General features: G+C 41.6%; 1 protein-coding gene across 1 annotated transcript in view; it reads left to right on the top strand.

Moving 5' to 3' along the window:
• LOC110526925 (SH3 and multiple ankyrin repeat domains protein 2) overlaps positions 1-19,831 on the top strand; it is a 245,405-nt gene that overhangs the window by 202,647 nt on the left and 22,927 nt on the right. The window contains exons 17-20 of the mRNA XM_036981764.1: positions 6,037-6,172; positions 6,359-6,439; positions 15,758-15,864; positions 15,997-16,120. Coding sequence (XP_036837659.1) covers positions 6,037-6,172; positions 6,359-6,439; positions 15,758-15,864; positions 15,997-16,120 — 448 coding nt within the window. The remainder of the gene's footprint in view (positions 1-6,036; positions 6,173-6,358; positions 6,440-15,757; positions 15,865-15,996; positions 16,121-19,831) is intronic.

Below are 19,831 nucleotides of genomic sequence, written 5' to 3'. Positions count from 1 at the left end.
CCATCGGCGCATTGTGCCTGCATGTATAATGCTGATGATAATGATGCACGCGGAGGGAGAAGCCTTCTGAGCATGTGCGTCAGAGAGACACTCTGGTATCGGCAGAGAGCACAGGAATCAAACCTTATTGGTCAGGTCTGAAACCCTGGGTTCAGAGGAAGGAAATAATGGCGGAGTAGGCCAAAGTTATGTCACGTCAGTCCAAACTTTGTTGTTATGTATCACTACACCTTTTATTCACAGGAGGTTGGTGGCACCTTAAATTCAGGAGAACAGGCTTGTGCTAATGACTGGAGCGGAATAAGTGGAATAGTATCAAGTACATTAAACACATGTTTTCCAGGTGTTTGATGCCATTCCATTTGCTCCGTTCTGGACATTATTGTGAGCCGTTCTCCCCTCAGCAGGCTCCTGTGCTTTTATAATAGATAATTATTGGCTGATAGTTCATTAACTTATTATCATTACAGAAGGTATGGTCTTTGCTTTGGTACCTGATATGATGCCTTTGAATGAATAAGTAAAAATCTTTAAGAATTCTAAGGCATAGATTAAAATCCATATTAAAGGCATCCTTATGTATAGTGTAATGAAACTACAATGATTCACCCTCATCACGATGTTCCTTCCTCAAGAATATTTGAAACCATCGTGTTTGTGTGTGTGTGTGTGTGTGTGTGTGTGTGTGTGTGTGTGTGTGTGTGTGTGTGTGTGTGTGTGTATACAGTTGAAGTCAAAAGTTTACATACACCTTAGCCAAATATATTTAAACTCAGTTTTTTACAATTCCTGACATTTAATCCTAGTAACAACTCCCTGTCTTAGGTCAGATAGGATCACCACTTTATTTTAAGAACATGAGATGTCAGAATAATAGTAGAGAGAATTATTTATTTCAGCTTTTATTTCTTTCATCACATTCCCAGTGGGCCAGAAGTTTACATACACTCAAAAAGTATTCGGTAGCATTGCCTTTAAATTGTTTAACTTGGGTCAAACTTTTTGGCCCATTCTTTCTGACAGAGCTGGTGTAACTGAGTCAGGTTTGTAGGCCTCCTTGTTCGAACACACTTTTTCAGTTCTGCCCACAAATTTTCTATAGGATTGAGGTTAGGGCTTTGTGATGGCCACTCTAATATCTTGACTTTGTTTTCCTTAAGCCATTTTGCCACAACTTTGGAAGTATGCTTGAGGTCATTGTCCATTTGGAAGACTCATTTGCGACCAAGTTTTAACTTCCTGACTGATGTCTTGAGATGTTGCTTCAATAATCCACGTAATTTTCCTACCTCATGTTGCCATCTATTTTGTGAAGTGCACCAGACCCTCCTGCAACAAAGCACCCCCATAACATGATGCTGCCACCCCCGTGCTTCACGGTTGGGATGGTGTTCTTCAGCTTGCAAGCGTCCCCATTTTCCTTCAAATGTAACGATGGTCATTATGGCCAACGGTTCTATTTTTGTTTTATCAGACCAGAGGACATTTCTCTAAAAAGTACAATCTTTGTCCCCATGTGCAGTTTCAAACCCTAGTCGTGCTTTTTTATGGCGGTTTTGGAACAGTGGCTTCTTCCTTGCTGAGCGGCCTTTCAGGTTATGTTGATATAGGACTCGTTTTACTGTGGATATAGATACTTTTGTACCTGTTTCCTCCAGCATCTTCACAAGGTCCTTTGCTGTTGTTCTGGAATTGATTCGCATTTTTCACACCAAAGTACATTAATCTCTAGGAGACAGAACGAGTCTCCTTGCTGAGCGGTATGACGGCTGTGTGGTCCCATGGTGTTTATACTTGCATACTATTGTTTGTACAGATGAACGTGGTACCTTCAGGCATTTGGAAATTGCTCCCAATGATGAACCAGACTTGTGGAGTTCTCCATTTTTTTCTGAGGCCTTGGCTGATTTCTTTTGATTTTCCTATGATGTGAAGTAAAGAAGCACTGAGTTTGAAGGTAGGCCCTGAAATACATCCACAGATTCAAATGATGTCAATTAGCCAATCAGAAGCTTCTAAAGCCATTACATAATTTTCTGGAATTTTCCAAGCTGTTTGAAAGCACAGTCAACTTAGTGTATGTAAACCTCTGACCCACTGGAATTGTGATACAGTGAATTATAAATCAAATAATCTGTAAACAATTGTTGTAAACTTCCGACTTCAACTGCACATGCTGTAGATACATGGTACATTGCTCAAAGCCAGTGACATGTCATTAGTAAAGATTTCAAAAAGTAAGGGGACTAGACAGCTGCTCTGAGGAATTCCTGATTCTACCTGGATTATGTTGGAGAGGCTTCCATTAAAGAACACCCTCTGTGTTTTGTTAGACAGGTAACTCTTTATCCACAATTTAGCAAGGGGTGTAAAGCCATAACACATACGGTTTCCAGCAGATTACTATTATCGATAATGTCAAAAGCTGCACTGAAGTCTATCAAAACAGCTTCCACAATCTTTTTGTCATCAATTTCTCTCAGCCAATCATCAGGAATTTGTGTAAGTGCCACCGTGCCGTCCATGCATGTTGAATGTCCTTCCCTATAAGCATGCTGAAGTCTGTTTTTTTGGTAACAGGCTTATTGGTCAGCTATTTGAGCCAGTAAAGGTGGCTTCACTATTCTTGGGTAGCAGAATGACTTTTGCTTCCCTCCAAGCCTGATGGCACACACTTTCTTTTAGGCTGTAATTTTCGCAGTAATTTTCCATCCAAGTTGTCATTGTTGATAGACAACAATACTTTTTTCACCTCTTCCACATACAATGCTGATCTTTCATAATTTGGTCAGTTATACTTGGATGTGTAGGGTCTGCGTTTGTTGCTGGCAAGTCATGAAAGTATTTGCCAATATCAGTGGTTTTTTTTATGCCATCTGATTCACTAAATTATGTAGCTGAGTTTGTATTTTTTCCAAAAATTTAATGTAAGGTGCTCCAAATATTTTGACTATCATAGTATAGTTGCTTCTTCTTTTCATTCAGTATTGTCACATGATTTCTCAATTTTCAGTACTTTTGCAAATCGGTTGTGGAGCCAGACTTATTTGTCATTCTTTTTAATTCACCCCTCACAACCATACAATTTTTAAAATCCACATCAATCCATTCATTTTCATAATGGGTACATTCTTATTACTAACTACAATAAGCAGTTTCATAAATGTGTCAGGTGCAGTATCTGGGGTTAGCCCACACCAGCCCGACACGGGTTAGCCTAGAATAGCCAGACACAGGCTAGCCCATATCAGCCCTACACAAGCCAGCCCACACCAAGCCCAGCACAGGATAGCCCACACCAAGCCCAGCTAGAGGTTGGCGCTCATTCTACAGTTTTTTTCGATTGCTAAACAGTTCACATCACCTGCAAAACTCATTCCAAGCAACACAACTCTTAACACATGGCTCAAAACACGCTCAGTGCAGCCAAACACTATGCACAACCCTCACTGAGATAACACACACTGTCACTCAGAACACACTGAGAGTAAAAACACTAGCATCAAACACCAATACAGAAAATACAAACTTTTCATCTTTACAGTTTGAACAATTTCAGTGACTTCATACAAAGTAATATTTTCTTAAAAGAAAAGAGTGACATTCTTTCACATGATTTATTAAAAATTTTAGAACATAACAATTCTTTAAGGTAAATGAAAATTAGCAGTTTGCTTCAATAGTCTGTAGTAATTTACGGAATTACAGTAATGAGAAAAAAAAGGTAGAAACTAAAAGTACATACTGTAATTCGAACAAATAATTGAGCGGCTAATCCTGCCTCTCTCTAGCATCAGGCCACAGGTTTTCTTCAATATCACATCTAGTTTTCTCTTGCCATGCACCTGGGGAAGAACCTTCTGGAGTGCCTTATCCATCCCTGGCAGTCCTCTGGACTCGTGTCCTCACGAGTCCAGAAGCATGGCTTCCAAAAGAGACATTTGGTCATGTGGGTGGTGACCAAACACTTTCCACCTCCAGGCAGAGAAAAACTCCTCTATTGGGTTGAGGAAGGGTGTATATGCAGGCAGGTACAAAACCATAAATCTGTGATGTGCTGCAAACCAATCTGTGACAGCTGCAGAGTGGTGAAAAGCAACGTTATCGCAAACTATGACAAAAACTTGGGGGTTTCTTACTGGCTCCCCCTGTTCTGCTGGCACTAGCTGAGCATAGAGCTGTTCTAGGAAAGCTATAAGCCTTTCTGTGTTGTATGAGCCAATGAGTGGTGTGTTGAGAAGCAAACCATCATTGGCCATTGCAGCACACATGGTGATATTTCCCCCCCTTTGGCCTGGAACCTCCACAGTGGCCCTTTGACCTATAACATTCCTTCCTATGCGCCGTGTTTTGGCAAGGTAAAATCCAGCTTCATCGATAAATACAAATGAATGTGGTCTTTCCAGTGCTTCCACCTCCATTACTCTCTGAAAAACAGTAAGTGCACAGTTTTACTGTAGAAATGCTAGTGTTTTTTTTTACTGTAAATATTTTGTATAGCTGTGTACGTAACCTCAGACGTCTTACCTGGACATATTGGTATCTTTGCTCTTTTACCCGTTCACTGTTTCTCTCGAACGGTACAGTGTATAACTGTTTCATTGTAACTTGGTGTTTCTTTAGGACTCAAGCAATAGTTGTTGTGCTGACAGAATTAACATTTTCAAATATATCATTATCAGCCAGCACTCTATCTTGAATCTCCCACAGTTTTATTGCATTGTTGACAACAACCATGTCAACAATAGCATTTTCCTGCGCATCTGAAAATATGTTTCCTCTTCCCCCTGTTGGGGGCAGCCTTTGGGTCCTGTTGTAAAAATATATTTTACAGTCAAACTGACTGTAATATATATCTGTGTAAATATTCTATAATTGCAATACAAAATAGATTCCTGTAATGTTTTCATTTACTGTAAGGATGTAACTCTCACCTGTTTGCATGATGGAAAATTCGCATTACAGATGCCACTGTGGATCTTTGCAGATTGGGTTGCACCCTCAACCCTGCCTCTCTCAATGAGAGACCATGGTTCACGACATGGTCTATAAGTGTATCCCTTATTTCATCTGAAATAACAGCTCTTTGTCTTCTTTGTCTTCCTCCACGCATCCGCCCTCTCCCTGCCACCCTTCTCTCTCCACGAACCCATCTTCCTTGTTCCATTTCCAAAATGAGTCTTTCTGAGCTCTACCTATATATACTGTAATATGTGTGTGTGTTCACTAACAAGTCTAAAACAAGACACTTGCTTAGCCTTTCAGCTGAAATTGCAATCAGCAGTGTTTGAAAGGCACAAGGCTGAAATCTATTCCGTTTTGAATGTGTGGTTCACAGTTTTGACAGCAGTGTGTTAGCATTTGAACAAAGTGCTGTAAATCCAGTGTTGTGCAGGTTGTGGTTAAAGTCATGGGATAAGTGTGTAGAGTTTTGAAAACTGTGTTCAAGCAATGAAAAACGAACTAGAGTTTGGTCCACATGAACTGCTGCTGTGCAGACTGTAGTTAGAGTTTTGCACATGTGACTCCAGTTGTGTCCACTGTCGTTTAGCAATCGAAGAAAACAGTAATATTTATATCGTGGTTTGCACACAGTTCTTCTTGTGCAACCGTTACTGAGAATGTCGTTCCAGTTTTAGTATTGTGGGATCCCCATTTGTTTACATTTTGAAAAACGCAACGGTTTCTCTTGTAAAAATATATGTATGATGGTAACAACTTCCCTAAATACCACTCTTTCTGTGTGTGTGTGTGTGTGTGTGTGTGTGTGTGTGTGTGTGTGTGTGTGTGTGTGTGTGTGTGTGTGTGTGTGTGTGTGTGTGTGTGTGTGTGTGTGTGTGTGTGTGTGTGTGTGTGTGTGTATCTTAGTATCTGTGTATCTATGTGGTCTGTGCTCTGGCATTGATTAGGTTCCATGGCTACTGGACCAAATTCACACCGTCATAACTGTATTGTGTTATACTGTTGTGTGTGTGTGTTAGGGCACAGATATATAAATATGTGTATTGTAAGAGTATGTGTTGTGTGTGTTGTTAGGTGAACCAAGAGAATGTGGTGAAGGTGGGCCACAGGCAGGTGGTCAACATGATCCGTCATGCAGGGAACAGCCTCATCATCAAAGTGGTAACGGTCAGCAGGAATATGGACCCTGAGGATACCGCACGTAAAAAAGGTACTACACCCCTACACCACTTCATGTTATGGTAGAAAAAGGTACGCACCATCTCAGTAGTAGCACAATGCTGTCCCAACAACCAACGCTCATGCAAAAATGATACATGTATTTTGGGTGTTGAAATGTGCCAATAAAGGCCAAATTCCAAATGTATTTTTCTCTCAGCCTCTCTCTCTCTCTTAGCCCCCCCACCGCCAAAGAGAGCCCCCACCACCGCCCTGTCTATGCGCTCCAAGTCTATGACCTCTGAACTGGAAGAACTAGGTAAGGGGCAATCTGATAGGCTCTCACAAAGGAGTCACTGAGACGAGACTCTCTAACCACGCCCTCTTTTCAATCTTTCTCTTCTGTCCCTATTGGTTTGTTATTTATCTCCCATTAGTGGAAATCAGTAAAGGTAAGGAGTGGAGCTAAACATACACTAAGTGCATCTGATATTCAACATATTCAACATGCTGATTCCTTGACGTTTTATTCATCTCTTGAACCCGTGAAGCTAAGCTATAGTGTCAAGCCCATTGGTTCAAACCTAACATGCTGTTCATTATGTTAACCATGTATTATTTTAGATTGTAATATTTTTGCTATTATTTCTCACAGTGATTGTCTGCGTCATTGCATGAGAAGTGGTCGTTTGTGAAAATACCTCCACAGAATTTTTTTGGTGTAACTACCATGGAAACGAGGAGCTGGCATGTTGCAAAGATGGCATTAGAGTTGCATTAATGTCTGAGTGGAAGAGAGATGGCGCCGACAGAGATGGTCGCCTCACTTCGCGTTCTTAGGAAACTATGCAGTATTTCGTTTTTTATGTGTTATTTCTTACATTGTTACCCTAGGAAATCTTAAGTATTTATATGTACATATTCTCATTCATCCCTTTACAATTGTGTGTATGAGGTAGTTGTTGTGAAATTGTTCGATTACTTGTTAGATATTACTGCACTGTCGGAACTAGAGGCACAAGCATTTCGCTACACTCGCATTAACATCTGCTAACCATGTGTATGTGACCAATAACATTTGCTTTGAGTTAGAAACACAGACACGGTTGTGTCTGTGTGAGAGCGTGCATCTGCGTGTGTGATTATGATACTCCGTTTGTGAGTGTGTGTATGCACATGTGAATGGGTGTATGTGTGTTGGGCCAAGATCTCATTTGAGGGCCCGTGTGTGGAATGGGAGCGCAGTGTGGTGGTAATGTGTTCTGACAGAGGGAACAGTCAGCGCTTCTGAGAAGGGTTGCTCTAGACCACCGGTGAGAGGAGGAGAAACTGGTGGGTAGCTAGGGACGCACGCTACGCTATAGCACTACAATTATATCTCAGCTAGGGGAAAGAGAGACAGAAAGAAGAGGAGGAGGAAAGAGAGATGGAGAGAGAAGAGAGATCAAATACAAGAAATATGGAGAAAGAGAGAAACAGAGAGGGAAAATGGGAGAGAGAAAAGAGAGAGAGACGACTGGGAGGAAAGACAGGGAATAGGGAGAGGAAGAGAGAGAAACAGAGAGGGTGAATGGGGATGAAACTTGTGGTGTTAATTTTCACATTTTCACAATTTTCACATTTTTGTCATTTCATCCTTTGTTAGTTTTAGTTAAATTCAGGACAATTTTTGTGTAATTTTAGTCATAGCCATTTTAGTCACATAATAGTCCGTGCATTTTTTTTTCTATTAAAGCTGCAATATGTAACTTTTTAGGTTACCTGACCAAATTCACATAGAAATGTGAGTTATAGATCGTTCATGCGCTTTGAAAGCACGTTTAAGAAGCAGTAGATATGTTCTATGTCGGCTATTTCTATGCTTCCCGTTCTTAAGTTTAGTTTTTGCGTATTTTACTTAAAGTTTTGTACACTAGCTTCAAACAGCTGAAAATACAATATTTTTGGTTATGGAAAATATATTTCACAGCGTTTTAGATGGTACAATGATTCTCTACACTATACTTGTTTTGTCACATAAACTGAAGTTTTTGCAACCAGGAAATGGCATACAGTGGTTACTCCTTTAAAAGTTGTGCCATACTACAGGAGACCTTGTGGGCTGCTGCAGCATTCTGTGGCACGTTATCTAATTGTCACCCATTGTTTCTGTTAATGCAAGTTAGTGCTAGTTTGACCACCAAAGGGCATCTTTGAGAAGCATTTGATAGTCTTCCATATTTGCATTACTAAATAATTTAAACACTTTTTTTGTAATAACATAGCATATGGGATTGATTGTAAGAAATTTGGCTTAATTTGGCTTCTGTAAATCAGTGATATTTATTCCCATAGTAATTCGTCATGAATCCATAACTAAATAATCAGCATTTTTAAAGAGTATTTTTATTATTATTTTATTAAAGAAAACATAAAAGATGCTGATGAAGAAATACAGTACTGTACAGTATATGCTTTTACATTTGGATAATAAAGCATTTTGAAGATAAGCCATTTTGAAGACACATTTGTTTATTAGGCAACTGTGCAGTCTGACAAGTAAACATAACCTACAGTACATACTGTAGGAAACATGGGAAAGTGCCTAATTCCTTACATAAGGGAGAGAAAGCCATGTCCAGACTTTCTTGGTGAACTCAAGTACTCATTAACTCTGTCTTTAATGCTTTTTCGGGTTGCATCAGTCATGGACAGAAACTTCTGAGACACAGTATTAATGAGGAACACCCGGAGGTTCACTGGTAAGCCACATTTGCCTCGGATCGATCCAAGTTTGTATTCTGTACCCGCTCGTGGTATCTCTTCGGTTACACATCATTGGAATAGGAGAACAGCATATCGGTCCGGGCGGCCCTTGCTGTGCCTAGTGAGCAGTTGGTCAAGTTCTGTTGTCAGAAGAGGAATAGAAATGTCAGGGTGAACCGACAACCTGACGAACCCGCCACATATGTTGACTCTGCCTGTCGGAGGTGGAGTTCCAGAGCTCACAGGTGTACCTGATATGGATTGTGACTCCATCTCAATACTCGCCCTTTTCAACACGCCATTCTCCACCTGACTCTCCACAAATGTCGCCTGGCTCTGGACCAATGCATCAGCTGTCGCCCGTATTTCTGCCCTCAGATAATGTTTCTCGTTCTGCTGGTCTGCCTTAAATGGAGGATAGGCATGCATAGGAACAGAGAGATTTCAAAATAAGAGGCACTTCCTGATTGGATTTTCCTCAGGTTTTCGCCTACAATATCAGTTCTGTTATACTCACAGACAACATTTTTACAGTTTTGGAAACTTTAGAGTGTTTTCTATCCTAATCTGTCAATTGCATATTCTAGTTTCTGGGGCTGAGAAATAGGCAGTTTCAAATGGGTACGTTTTTTAGCCAAAAACTAAAATACTGCCCCCTACACGCAAAAGGTTAAATGACTCGATCTCGGTCTTCAAAGTTTGAATCTCAACCATGAGCAACTTCATCAGATGAGCAGAATGGTACCACCCTAAAGGGTAAATAAAAATAAATAAATAAAATACCTACAACACCTTCGGTAGGTCGACTGTTAATCTTTAAAAAAAAAAAGTTTTAATTCACTCTACATGTAGGTCTGATTTAAACCCGATCGAACTTGTCTGGCATTTTCACACCAGTAGCTATAAAAAGTCTGTTGTCCTGCAAATAGTAAACTTGTGGAAAAACAAGTGTTTGAAAACCTGTTTTCAAAATGCCTCCAGTTGTCCATCACTACTGTAAATAGAATTTATTGTAACCACAATGTCACAAATAATTTGTACAGTTGAAGTCGGAAGTTTATATACACCTTAGCCAAATTTCCCTGTCTTAGGTCAGTTATGATCACCACTTTATTTTAAGAATGAAATGTCAGAATAATAGTAGAGAGAATGATTTCTTTCAGCTTTTATTTCTTTCATCACATTCCCAGTGGGTCGGAAGTTTACATACACTCAATGAGTATTTGGTAGCATTGCCTTTAAATAGTTTAACTTGGATCAAACGTTTTGGGCAGCCTTCCACAAGCTTCCCACAATAAGTTGGGTGAATGTTGGCCCATTCCTCTTGACAGAGCTGGTGTAACTGAGTCAGGTTTGTAGGCCTCCTCGCTTACACACGCTTTTTCAGTTCTGCCCACAAATTTTCTATAGGATTGAGGTCAGGGCTTTGTGATGGCCACTCCAATACCTTGACTTTGTTGTCCTTAAGCCATTTTGACACAATTTTGGAAGTATGCTTGGGGTCATTGTCCATTTGGAAGACCCATTTGCGACCAAGCTTTAACTTCCTGACTGATGTCTTGGGATGTTGCTTCAATATAGCCATTTTAATTTTCCTGCTTCATGATGCCATCTATTTTGTGAATTGCACCAGTCCATCCTGAAGCAAAGCAACCCCACAACATGATGCTGCCACCCCCGTGCTTCACGGATGGGATGGTGTTCTTCGGCTTGCAAGCCTCCCCCATTTCCTCCAAACATAATGATGGCCAAACATTTCTATTTTTGTTTCATCAGACCAGAGTACATTTCTCTAAAAAGTATGATATTTGTCCCCATGTGCAGTTGCAAACCCTAGTCTGGCTTTCATATGCCGATTTTGGAGCAGTGGCTTCTTCCCTGCTGAGCGGCCTTTCAGGTTATGTCGAAAGAGGACTCGTTTTACTGTGGATTACTGTTTCCTCCAGTATCTTCACAAGGTCCTTTGCTGTTGTTCTGGGATTGATTTGCACTTTTCACACCAAAGTGCGTTAATCTCTAGGAGACAGAATGCGTGTCCTTCCTGAGCGGTATGACGGCTGCGTGGTCCCATGGTATTTATACTTGCGTACTATTGTTTGTACAGATAAATGTGGTACCTTCAGGCATTTGGAAATTGCTCCCAAGGATGAACCAGACTTGTGGAGGTCTACAATTTTTTTTCTGAGGTCATGGCTGATTTCTTTTGATTCCCCATGATGTCAACCAAAGAGGCACTGATTTGAAGGTAGGCCTTGAAATACATCCACATGTACACCTCCAATTGATTCAAATGATGTCAATTAGCCTATCAGAAGCTTCTAAAGCATGACATAATTTTCTGGAATATTCCAAGCTGTTTAAAGGCACGGTCAGCTTAGTGTATGTAAACTTCTGACCTACTGGAATTGTGATACAGTGAATTATAAGTAAAATAATCTGTCTGTAAACAATTGTTGGAAAAATTACTTGTGTCATGCATGAAGTAGATGTCCTAACCGACTTGCCAAAACTATAGTTTGTTAACAAGAAATTTGTGGAGTGGTTGAAAAACAGGTTTTAATGACTCCAACCTAAGTGTATGTAAACTTCCGACTTCAATTGTACATGCAGACACAGCATCATTCAAAGAATGGAGTTTGATACACCTGGTTGTGGATATGACTGACAGAAAACCTTGCTAAATAGCGATTTTCATAAATTAACTTCATGACACAAAATATGCACAATCGTTTAACTAACATATTCATCTCAATTGTACATTGTTTGCTTGACTCGTTATGACGTTATAGTTACTTACATTTGCTTCCACTGTAATGTTTTGTCAGTCATCTTTGCTGAAGAAAGTTGTAAGCGACAGGTGGCTCACATCAAATTCGTCATTGGAACCACTAGATATGAGTGGTCATATTAAAACCTTGGGACCCAAATTCATAATGAGTTCTCTAACTCCCCCCTTTTGGTGGTCTGGAGCAATGAAGCCGTGATGCTGGGTACCTCTAAGTCCCCCATTAACCATATAGGCTAAAAAGCCTTCGCTAGAGGTTAAACAATTTACAGCTCTGATTATTTCTCTCATAACTGTCAAGGGGGTAAATAGAAGCAGTTTCTTTGAAAAGGGGAGAATTTGAGCTTTACAAAAATGCCAGAAGTATTACTGTTCTCTTAATATTCAACAAATAGCATTCATTTTTCCCATAGGAAAAAAGCAACCGCAACTCGAATTTGCAGACCGTGGCACAAGAGCTGCAGTACAGATGGGAAAATAGAGCTTCTGACGTGATCGAAGCAAAAATAGCCTCCATGAAAGTAAGAGAGAGTGTAAAAATTGTTTCTAGTTGAGGTTAGTTACAAGTCAAGTGTCCTGGCTTCGCATCAGTTCAAAAGATTGACTAATGACTGAAGTGACCGCCTGGGAGCTGTGTGGGAGACCCAGGCAGATCAGCTCAATCAGTTCAGCTCAATAATTCTGCCAATGAGGGGATTGCATGAAATATTATGCATGCACGTTTAGGATTGGACAAAACATGTCCATTAGTCTCACATGTAATTCTCATCACATTTTCATCACTGAAATGAAAAGTAATTTATAGTTTTTTTTCCAGGGCCTTTTTTCAAGAAAAATAGGTAGTTGACAAGTGTCAACTAGTGTGAAATGAACACTGTGTGCAAGGTAGAAAACAGGAGAAAAACTTTACACATCAATAACACTACTGAATGAACACAGTGGGAGGAAAGGAAGAGAGAGATTGAGATAAAGAGGAGGAGATAAATTAAGGGAGAGAGGAGAGGCTGGGGATAGAGAGAGAAGAAGAGAGGCGAAGAGAGAGAGAAAGGGAGATCTTGCTGAACTGAAAAGTGTCAGGCCAATGTCACTATTGTATGTTATGTCCCTGATCTCAGTTGACGCATGCATGAATTCTACTACAACTTTTACTGTTCATTGCTATTTTAATACCGTCTTTTCTTGCTGTATAGGATAGAGAATGTCAGAGTATTATCTCTCTGGCTGCTCATTACAAATTTGGTGCATGCATATACATTTACAAAAAGTATGTGGACACCTGCTTGTCGAACATATCATTCCAAAATCATGGGCATTAATATGGAGTTGGTCCCCCCTTTGCTGCTATAACAGCCTCCACTCTTCTGGGAATACTTTCCACTAGATGTTGGAACATTGCTGCGGGGACTTGCTTCCATTCAGCCACAAGAGCATTGAGTGAGTGAGGTTGGGGACTAATGTTTGACGATTAGGCCTGGCTCCCAAACTGTTGCCACGAAGTTGGAAGCACGGAATCGTGTAGAATGTAATTGTATGCTGTAGCGTTAAGATTTCCCTTCACTGGAACTAAGGGGCCTATGCCCGAACCATGAAAAACAGTCCCAGACCATTATTCCTCCTCCACCAAACTTTACAGTTGGCACTATGCATTCTGGCATGTAGCGTTCTCTTGGCATCCACCAAACCCAGATTTGTCCGTCGGACTAACAGATGGGGAAGCATGATTTATCACTCCAGAGAACGTGTTTCCGCTGCTCAAGAGTCCAATGGCAGCAAACCTGTCAGCAACGGGTGTGGCTGAAATAACCGAATCAATTAATTTGAAGGGATGTCCATATACTTTTGGCCATGTAGTGTACTTTTCATCAGACCCGGGTCAAATACACATCAAATACAGAGCATTCTTTCTCTATCCCTCCCAAGCTACACTAAGGAAAAAGAAAGGTGGTAAGTTACGTAGGCATGTTTCACACAAAGTACAGTATGTTGTATGGATGACTTGAGGACTAACCCACAAATCACTGACTTGTGTATTGGTTTTATTGACTGTATTAACAATATTTTTTAAATTATATTTACAAAGTGTCTTTGTATCATTTACAAAATGTGTTTCCCCCTGAGAAACATACCTACTTAGTATGTCATTGTCTGGTAATATTTGCATGATAAAGTCGGTACAACCAGCAGGTTGGGGTCAGTTCCATTCAAATTCCGGTCAATAGACCCAGCCGGTATTAATAGAACGATCCTGCCCGCCTGTGAGGAAAACAACCTGTGGATACTTAGGTTACCCCATTAGCTCACAGCAAAAACTTCACCTTTTTCAGACGCAATATTCTTGTTTGCTTGTTTTACTCAATTACAAAACTACATTTAAGACTAGTACATGTTTAAAGTTTACTTTTCAACATTGCCTGCTCTCTAGCTTTCTCACTACTTAGTAAAACTTCCCTCGTGCACCTTTTCATGACGATACTAGCAGCCACTTGAGTGAGTTAGTGCTAACTAGCTACCAACCGGAACATTAAGCTAGCCAAGACCAACAACACAAACAAACAGACTGTACGTAACAAGTTAAATGTCTTACCTATGATTCAATGTTTTCCGCACACATAGCTACGTGTAGCCTACTTGGACACCTCGTCTCCACATTACACACTCTCCCACACCGAGTAACCTGAAGCCATAAGGCTCTTCTCGTTCCCTATGTGGGAGCATTACGAACCGTTGGTCGGGATTTTTGACCTGTCTAGATGTACTTTGAACGACACAGCAGCTTGTCAGCATGTTTTATTATTTCTTGTATAACAAAAAATCGACAACGAAGCTGTCTCTTTTACAATGGGGGTCAATAGGAAAGTATGAAGGTTTTCCACAATTTGTGGTCGAGGGGAATTCCTTTTTACATGAATACCAACTGTGACTATTCAGAAAGTAAACAAAATTCCAATTCCGAATATCAGTTAACTTCCGGAATTGACTGGAAATTAAATGGAATTGACTGCAGTAAGTTGATTTGTCATTGAATGTAATTGTTTGAACCAATGAGAATGCATGATTTTATTTTATTCCACTGTGCATACTGAATGGACATCACAGACTCAATAACGTGATAACATGGTATTATATTTAAAACATTGCTTATGTCAGACGCATAGTCACATAGCTGAAAATCTAAACTTTGTTTTATTCAGGTAACTCAAGAGCTTTTAAATGGATAGTTCACCCCAAAATCAATGTTTGTCAGAGGTTTTCAAATCTCAAAACTGGTTCATGCCATCTGTTTTATTGATCCTGCTACATGAATTAGGTGTACAATTGGCACAGTGTCGTCCAGGTTTGTAAATAAGAATTTGTTCTTAACTGACCTGCCAAGTTAAATAAAAATAATAATATAAAAAAATGAATTAGAATAAATCCGCAATTCAATCCCATATGAATGGAAAGATTGGCAACAGATTAACAATAATGTTAAATAGCAGGATCTACACGGCGTAACAGATTGTATGGAATATGGATGAATTTGGAGTGGTTTCATTTACTGAAGTGGCATCGGAAACAGAATCTATACACATCATGCCTCAGAAAATGGCCAGATAGAAGAAGTCACCCATAGTGTCAGAATATGTGTGTATGTTCGTATGATTCTCTCTGTGTGTGTGTGTGCGCATTTCTTTGTGTGTATGTGTGTATTAGAGGTTGTTACTAGGTCCTGGTTAAGGCTGAATCCACTCTCTTCCCTCTGTGTGTAGATGGTCAGAAGAAGAGGATATGTTTTCAAGTCACTCTAAGTACAGTAACATCCCCAAATGCATGGAGCCTTTCCAAAAATGAATACAACTATATATTACATAATAAGATATATGAGTCTGGCAATATAAGGCTTGCACGGCTTCCAAGGCTGGCCTCTTCCCAAAATTACATGGTTTTTAATGTAATTTTATTGTGTTTCTTTTTTCTCTGTTTCAGCCTCAGTTTAGTTTGGAAAATGAGGAAGGGGTTATGAAAATGACTGGCTTGCGAACGCATTTGGCCCATGACATATTTAGGCTTAAGGAAGTCCTGCCCTATTTACCCTGTCACTCATAGGGGGTGGGGTTTGTCTTGCAGATAAAGTGGACGAGGTGTCACCTTCCCAGAAGGCCGTGGACATGAAAGTGGCCACCATTAAGCCACGCCCCTCCAGCCGCTGTTTGGTCACGCCTACTGACATGAATGTGAGTTACTCCACACAGTGTATGCCATTTAGCAGACGTTTCTATCTAAAGCAATGTACAGTACGGTATTGGTCAATACTCAGTGTGTTGTGAATATGTCAAACTCTAACCCTACCCAACTTTGGTTTACAGTCCATGTACGACCGCCAGGGTGGAGTGGCAGTGGTACCACCCACTGTGCCAGGCAGTCCTAGAGGGGGGGCATTCCTGGGCATACTTGCCAAGGGTGGCACCATGAGGAGACAGAAGTCCATAGGTATGTGTGTATGTGTCTAATGTCTAATGCCCTTTACTATGATTACCGTTTCCAGAGAGTTCACTTCAGAGAGTAACTGGCTTCATTAAGTGTGATAATGAACAAATTAGAGTGATCCACTTGCCAAATTGTGCTCTGAGGCGACAATATTATACCCCATTAACCATACACTGAAACCACAGTCTATGATTTAATAGGAGCAAATTATATTAATGGTCCATCCAATTCATCACGGCACTCAGAGCCAATAGTAGCCCAAAGGCAGGTCTGTGTGTTATGACTGCAATAGCTACAGTAGCTAGTAACTTCAGTATATGTCTTGTTGTCCCAAGACGGCGTAGCAGTCGGATGTGTTTTTGACTTGTCCCATGTAATTAGTCTGTTTCTTCATTTTTTCCCGTATATATTTTAATCTCACTTTCCATCTACGAACTAAATATACTTCCTGCAACCCGCCTCACCCAATGTGGTACGGATCTGCTATTTTTATTCTTTATAACTGTAATCTCCACCAGGTGCTAGCCAGCTAACTAGCTATTAGTCATTGTTAGCCACTGCTAGCGGTCTTCACCTTTAGCTTGGACACCAGCAAGCTTTTGCTCGGTCAATACCTTACAGTCTGCACAGCGCGATATCAACCCAGAGCATATTGGACTGCTTTTCTCTACCACATCACCGGATTACTGCCGCAAGCTCTGGACCATTACACCGGATCATCGCAGCTAGCTAGCTGCAACCGAGTGGCTATTGTTGGCTAACGCCCCTGTCCCGAAGCAAGCACCAGTTAGCCTTGAGCTAGCCTCGAGCTAGGCCCATCTTCCGGCTAGCTGACAAAGTATACCAGCTAATTCTTGGGCTACAATACCTCTTTTGCCAATTAGCCTGGACCCTTTATCGTTGACACGGAGCCCCGCAGATCCATCACAACTGGTCTGCCGCCGTAATCGTCCGATGTGGTTTCAACAGGCTTTTCCGTTGCGATGTCTCCAAACACCCATCTGCTAGCCCCGGCCCGCTAGCTTTCTGAACGCCTTGTCTCACGCTCGCCTAGCGTAGTAGCGACTACCGAACGGCTCCCTGACTCACCTATTGCTGCTCATTGGACCCTATGATCACTCGGCTACACAGCTGATGCCTGCTGTACTGTTCACATACACGGTACCTGATTTTGTTTTTCTGTCGGCCCCATTCTCGAACTCAGGTCCTGTGTGTACCTAACAGACCCTCTCTGCCCATTCATCGCCATTTGCTCGTTGTTGCCTTAGCTCTGCTGATCAACATCTGTGATTGCTTTATGCCTCTCTCTAATGTCAATATGCCTTGTCTACTGCTGTTTCGGTTAGTTCTTATTGTTTTATTTCACTGTAGAGCGCCCAGTCCCGCTCAACATGCCTTAGATAGCTCTTTTGTCCTACACTCCACACATGCGGAGACCTCACCTGGCTTAACTGGTTCCTCCAAAGATGCAACCTCTCTCATCGTCACTCAATGCCTAGGTTTACCTCCACTGTACTCACATCCTACCATACCCTTGTCTGTACATTATGCCCTGAATCTATTATACCATGACCAGAAATCTGCTCCTTTTATTCTCTGTTCCCAATGCACTAGGCGACCAGTTCTTATAGCCTTTAGCCATACCCTTATCCTACTCCTCCTCTGTTCCTCTGGTGATGTAGAGGTTAACCCAGGCCCTGTAGCCCCCAGTACTACATCTATTCCCCAGGCGCTCTCATTTGTTGACTTATGTAACCGTAAAAGCCTTGGTTTCATGCATGTTAACACCAGAAGCCTCCTCCCTAAGTTTGTTTTATTCACTGCTTTAGCACACTCCGCCAACCCTGATGTCCTAGCCGTGTCTGAATCCTGGCTTAGTAAGGCCAGCAAAAATTCATCCCCAACTACAACATTTTCCGTCAAGATAGAACTGCCAAAGGGGGCGGTGTTGCAATCTACTGCAGAGTTCTGTCATACTATCCAGGTCTGTGCCCAAACAGTTCGAGCTTCTATTTTTTTAAATCCACCTTTCCAGAAATAAGTCTCTCACTGTTGCCGCTTGTTATAGACCCCCCTCAGCCCCCAGCTGTGCCCTGGACACCATATTTGAATCGATTGCTCCCCATCTATGTTCAGAGTTTGTACTGTTAGGTAACCTAAACTGGGATATGCTTAACACCCCGGCCGTCCTAAAATCTAAGCTAGATGTCCTGAATCTCACACAAATTATCAAAGAACCTACCAGGTACAACCCTAAATCCGTAAATATGGGCACCCTCATAGATATCATCCTAACCAACTTGCCCTCTAAATACACCTCTGCTGTCTTCAACCAGGATCTCAGCGAGCACTGACTCATTGCCTGCGTCCATAATGGGTCCGCGGTCAAACGACTACCCCTCATCACTGTCAAACGCTCCCTAAAACACTTCAGCGAGCAGACCTTTCTAACTGACCTGGCCCGGGTAGAGGATGCCTGCCTCATCGCGTCAGTAGAGGATGCCTGGTTGTTCTTTAAAAGTGCTTTCCTCACCATCTTAAATAAGCATGCCCCATTCCAAATAAATTGAACTAAGAACAGATATAGCCCTTGGTTCACTCCAGCACTAATTCCAAACAGTTTTGGGACGCTGTAAAGTCCATGGAGAATAAGAGCACCTTGTCCCGGCTGCCCACTGCGCTGAGGCTAGGAAACACTGTCACCACCGATAAATCTACGATAATCGAGAATTTCAAAAAGCATTTTTCTACGGCTGGCCATGCTTTCCACCTGCCTACCTCTAGCCCGGCCAACAGCTCTGCACTCCCCGCAGCAACTTGCCCATGCCCCCCCCCACCCACCCACTTCTCCTTCACCCAAATCCAGATAGCTGATGTTCTGAAAGAGCTGCAAAACCTGGACCCCTACAAATCAGCTGGACTAGACAATATGGACCCTCTCTTTCTAAAAATTAATATGCCAAAATTGTTGTAACCCCTATTACTAGCCTGTTCAACCTCTCTTTCGTATTGTCTGAGATCCCTAAAAATTGGAAAGCTGCCACAGTCATCCCCCCTCTTCAAAGGGGGAGCCACTCTTGACCCAAACTGTTACAAACCTATATCCATCCTGCCCTGCAAACAAACAGATCACCGACCATTTCGATTCCCACCGTACCTTCTCCACTATGCAGTCTGGTTTCGGGGCTGGTCATGGGAGCACCTCAGCCACGCTCAAGGTCCTAAACGATATCATAACCGCCATCGATAAAAGACTCTGCAGCCGTCTTCATAGAACTGGCCAAGGCTTTCAACTCTGTCAATCACCGCATTCTTATCGGCAGACTCAATAGCCTTGGTTTCTCAAATGACTGCCTCGCCTGGTTCACCAACTACTTCTCAGATAGAGTTCAGTGTGTCAAATCGGAGGGCCTGTTGTCTGGACCTCTGGAAGTCTCTATGGGGGTGCCACAGGGTTCAATTCTCGGGCCGACTCTTTTCACTGTATATATCAATGATGTCGCTCTTGCTGCTGGTGATTCTCTGATCCACCTCTATGGAGACGACACCATTCTGTATACTTCTGACCCTTCTTTGGACACTGTGTTAACAAACCATCCAAATGAGTTTCAATGCCATACGACACTCCTTCCTTGGCCTCCAACTGCTCTTAAATGCTAGTAAAATTAAATGCATGCTCTTAAACCGATTGCTGCCCGCACCCGCCCACCTGAC

The sequence above is a fragment of the Oncorhynchus mykiss genome, chromosome 6 (assembly GCF_013265735.2).
Source record: "Oncorhynchus mykiss isolate Arlee chromosome 6, USDA_OmykA_1.1, whole genome shotgun sequence".
Taxonomy (NCBI): Eukaryota; Metazoa; Chordata; class Actinopteri; order Salmoniformes; family Salmonidae; genus Oncorhynchus; species Oncorhynchus mykiss.
The sequence above is the reverse complement of the archived record's forward strand: the minus strand, read 5'-3'. Positions and strand labels throughout refer to the sequence as shown.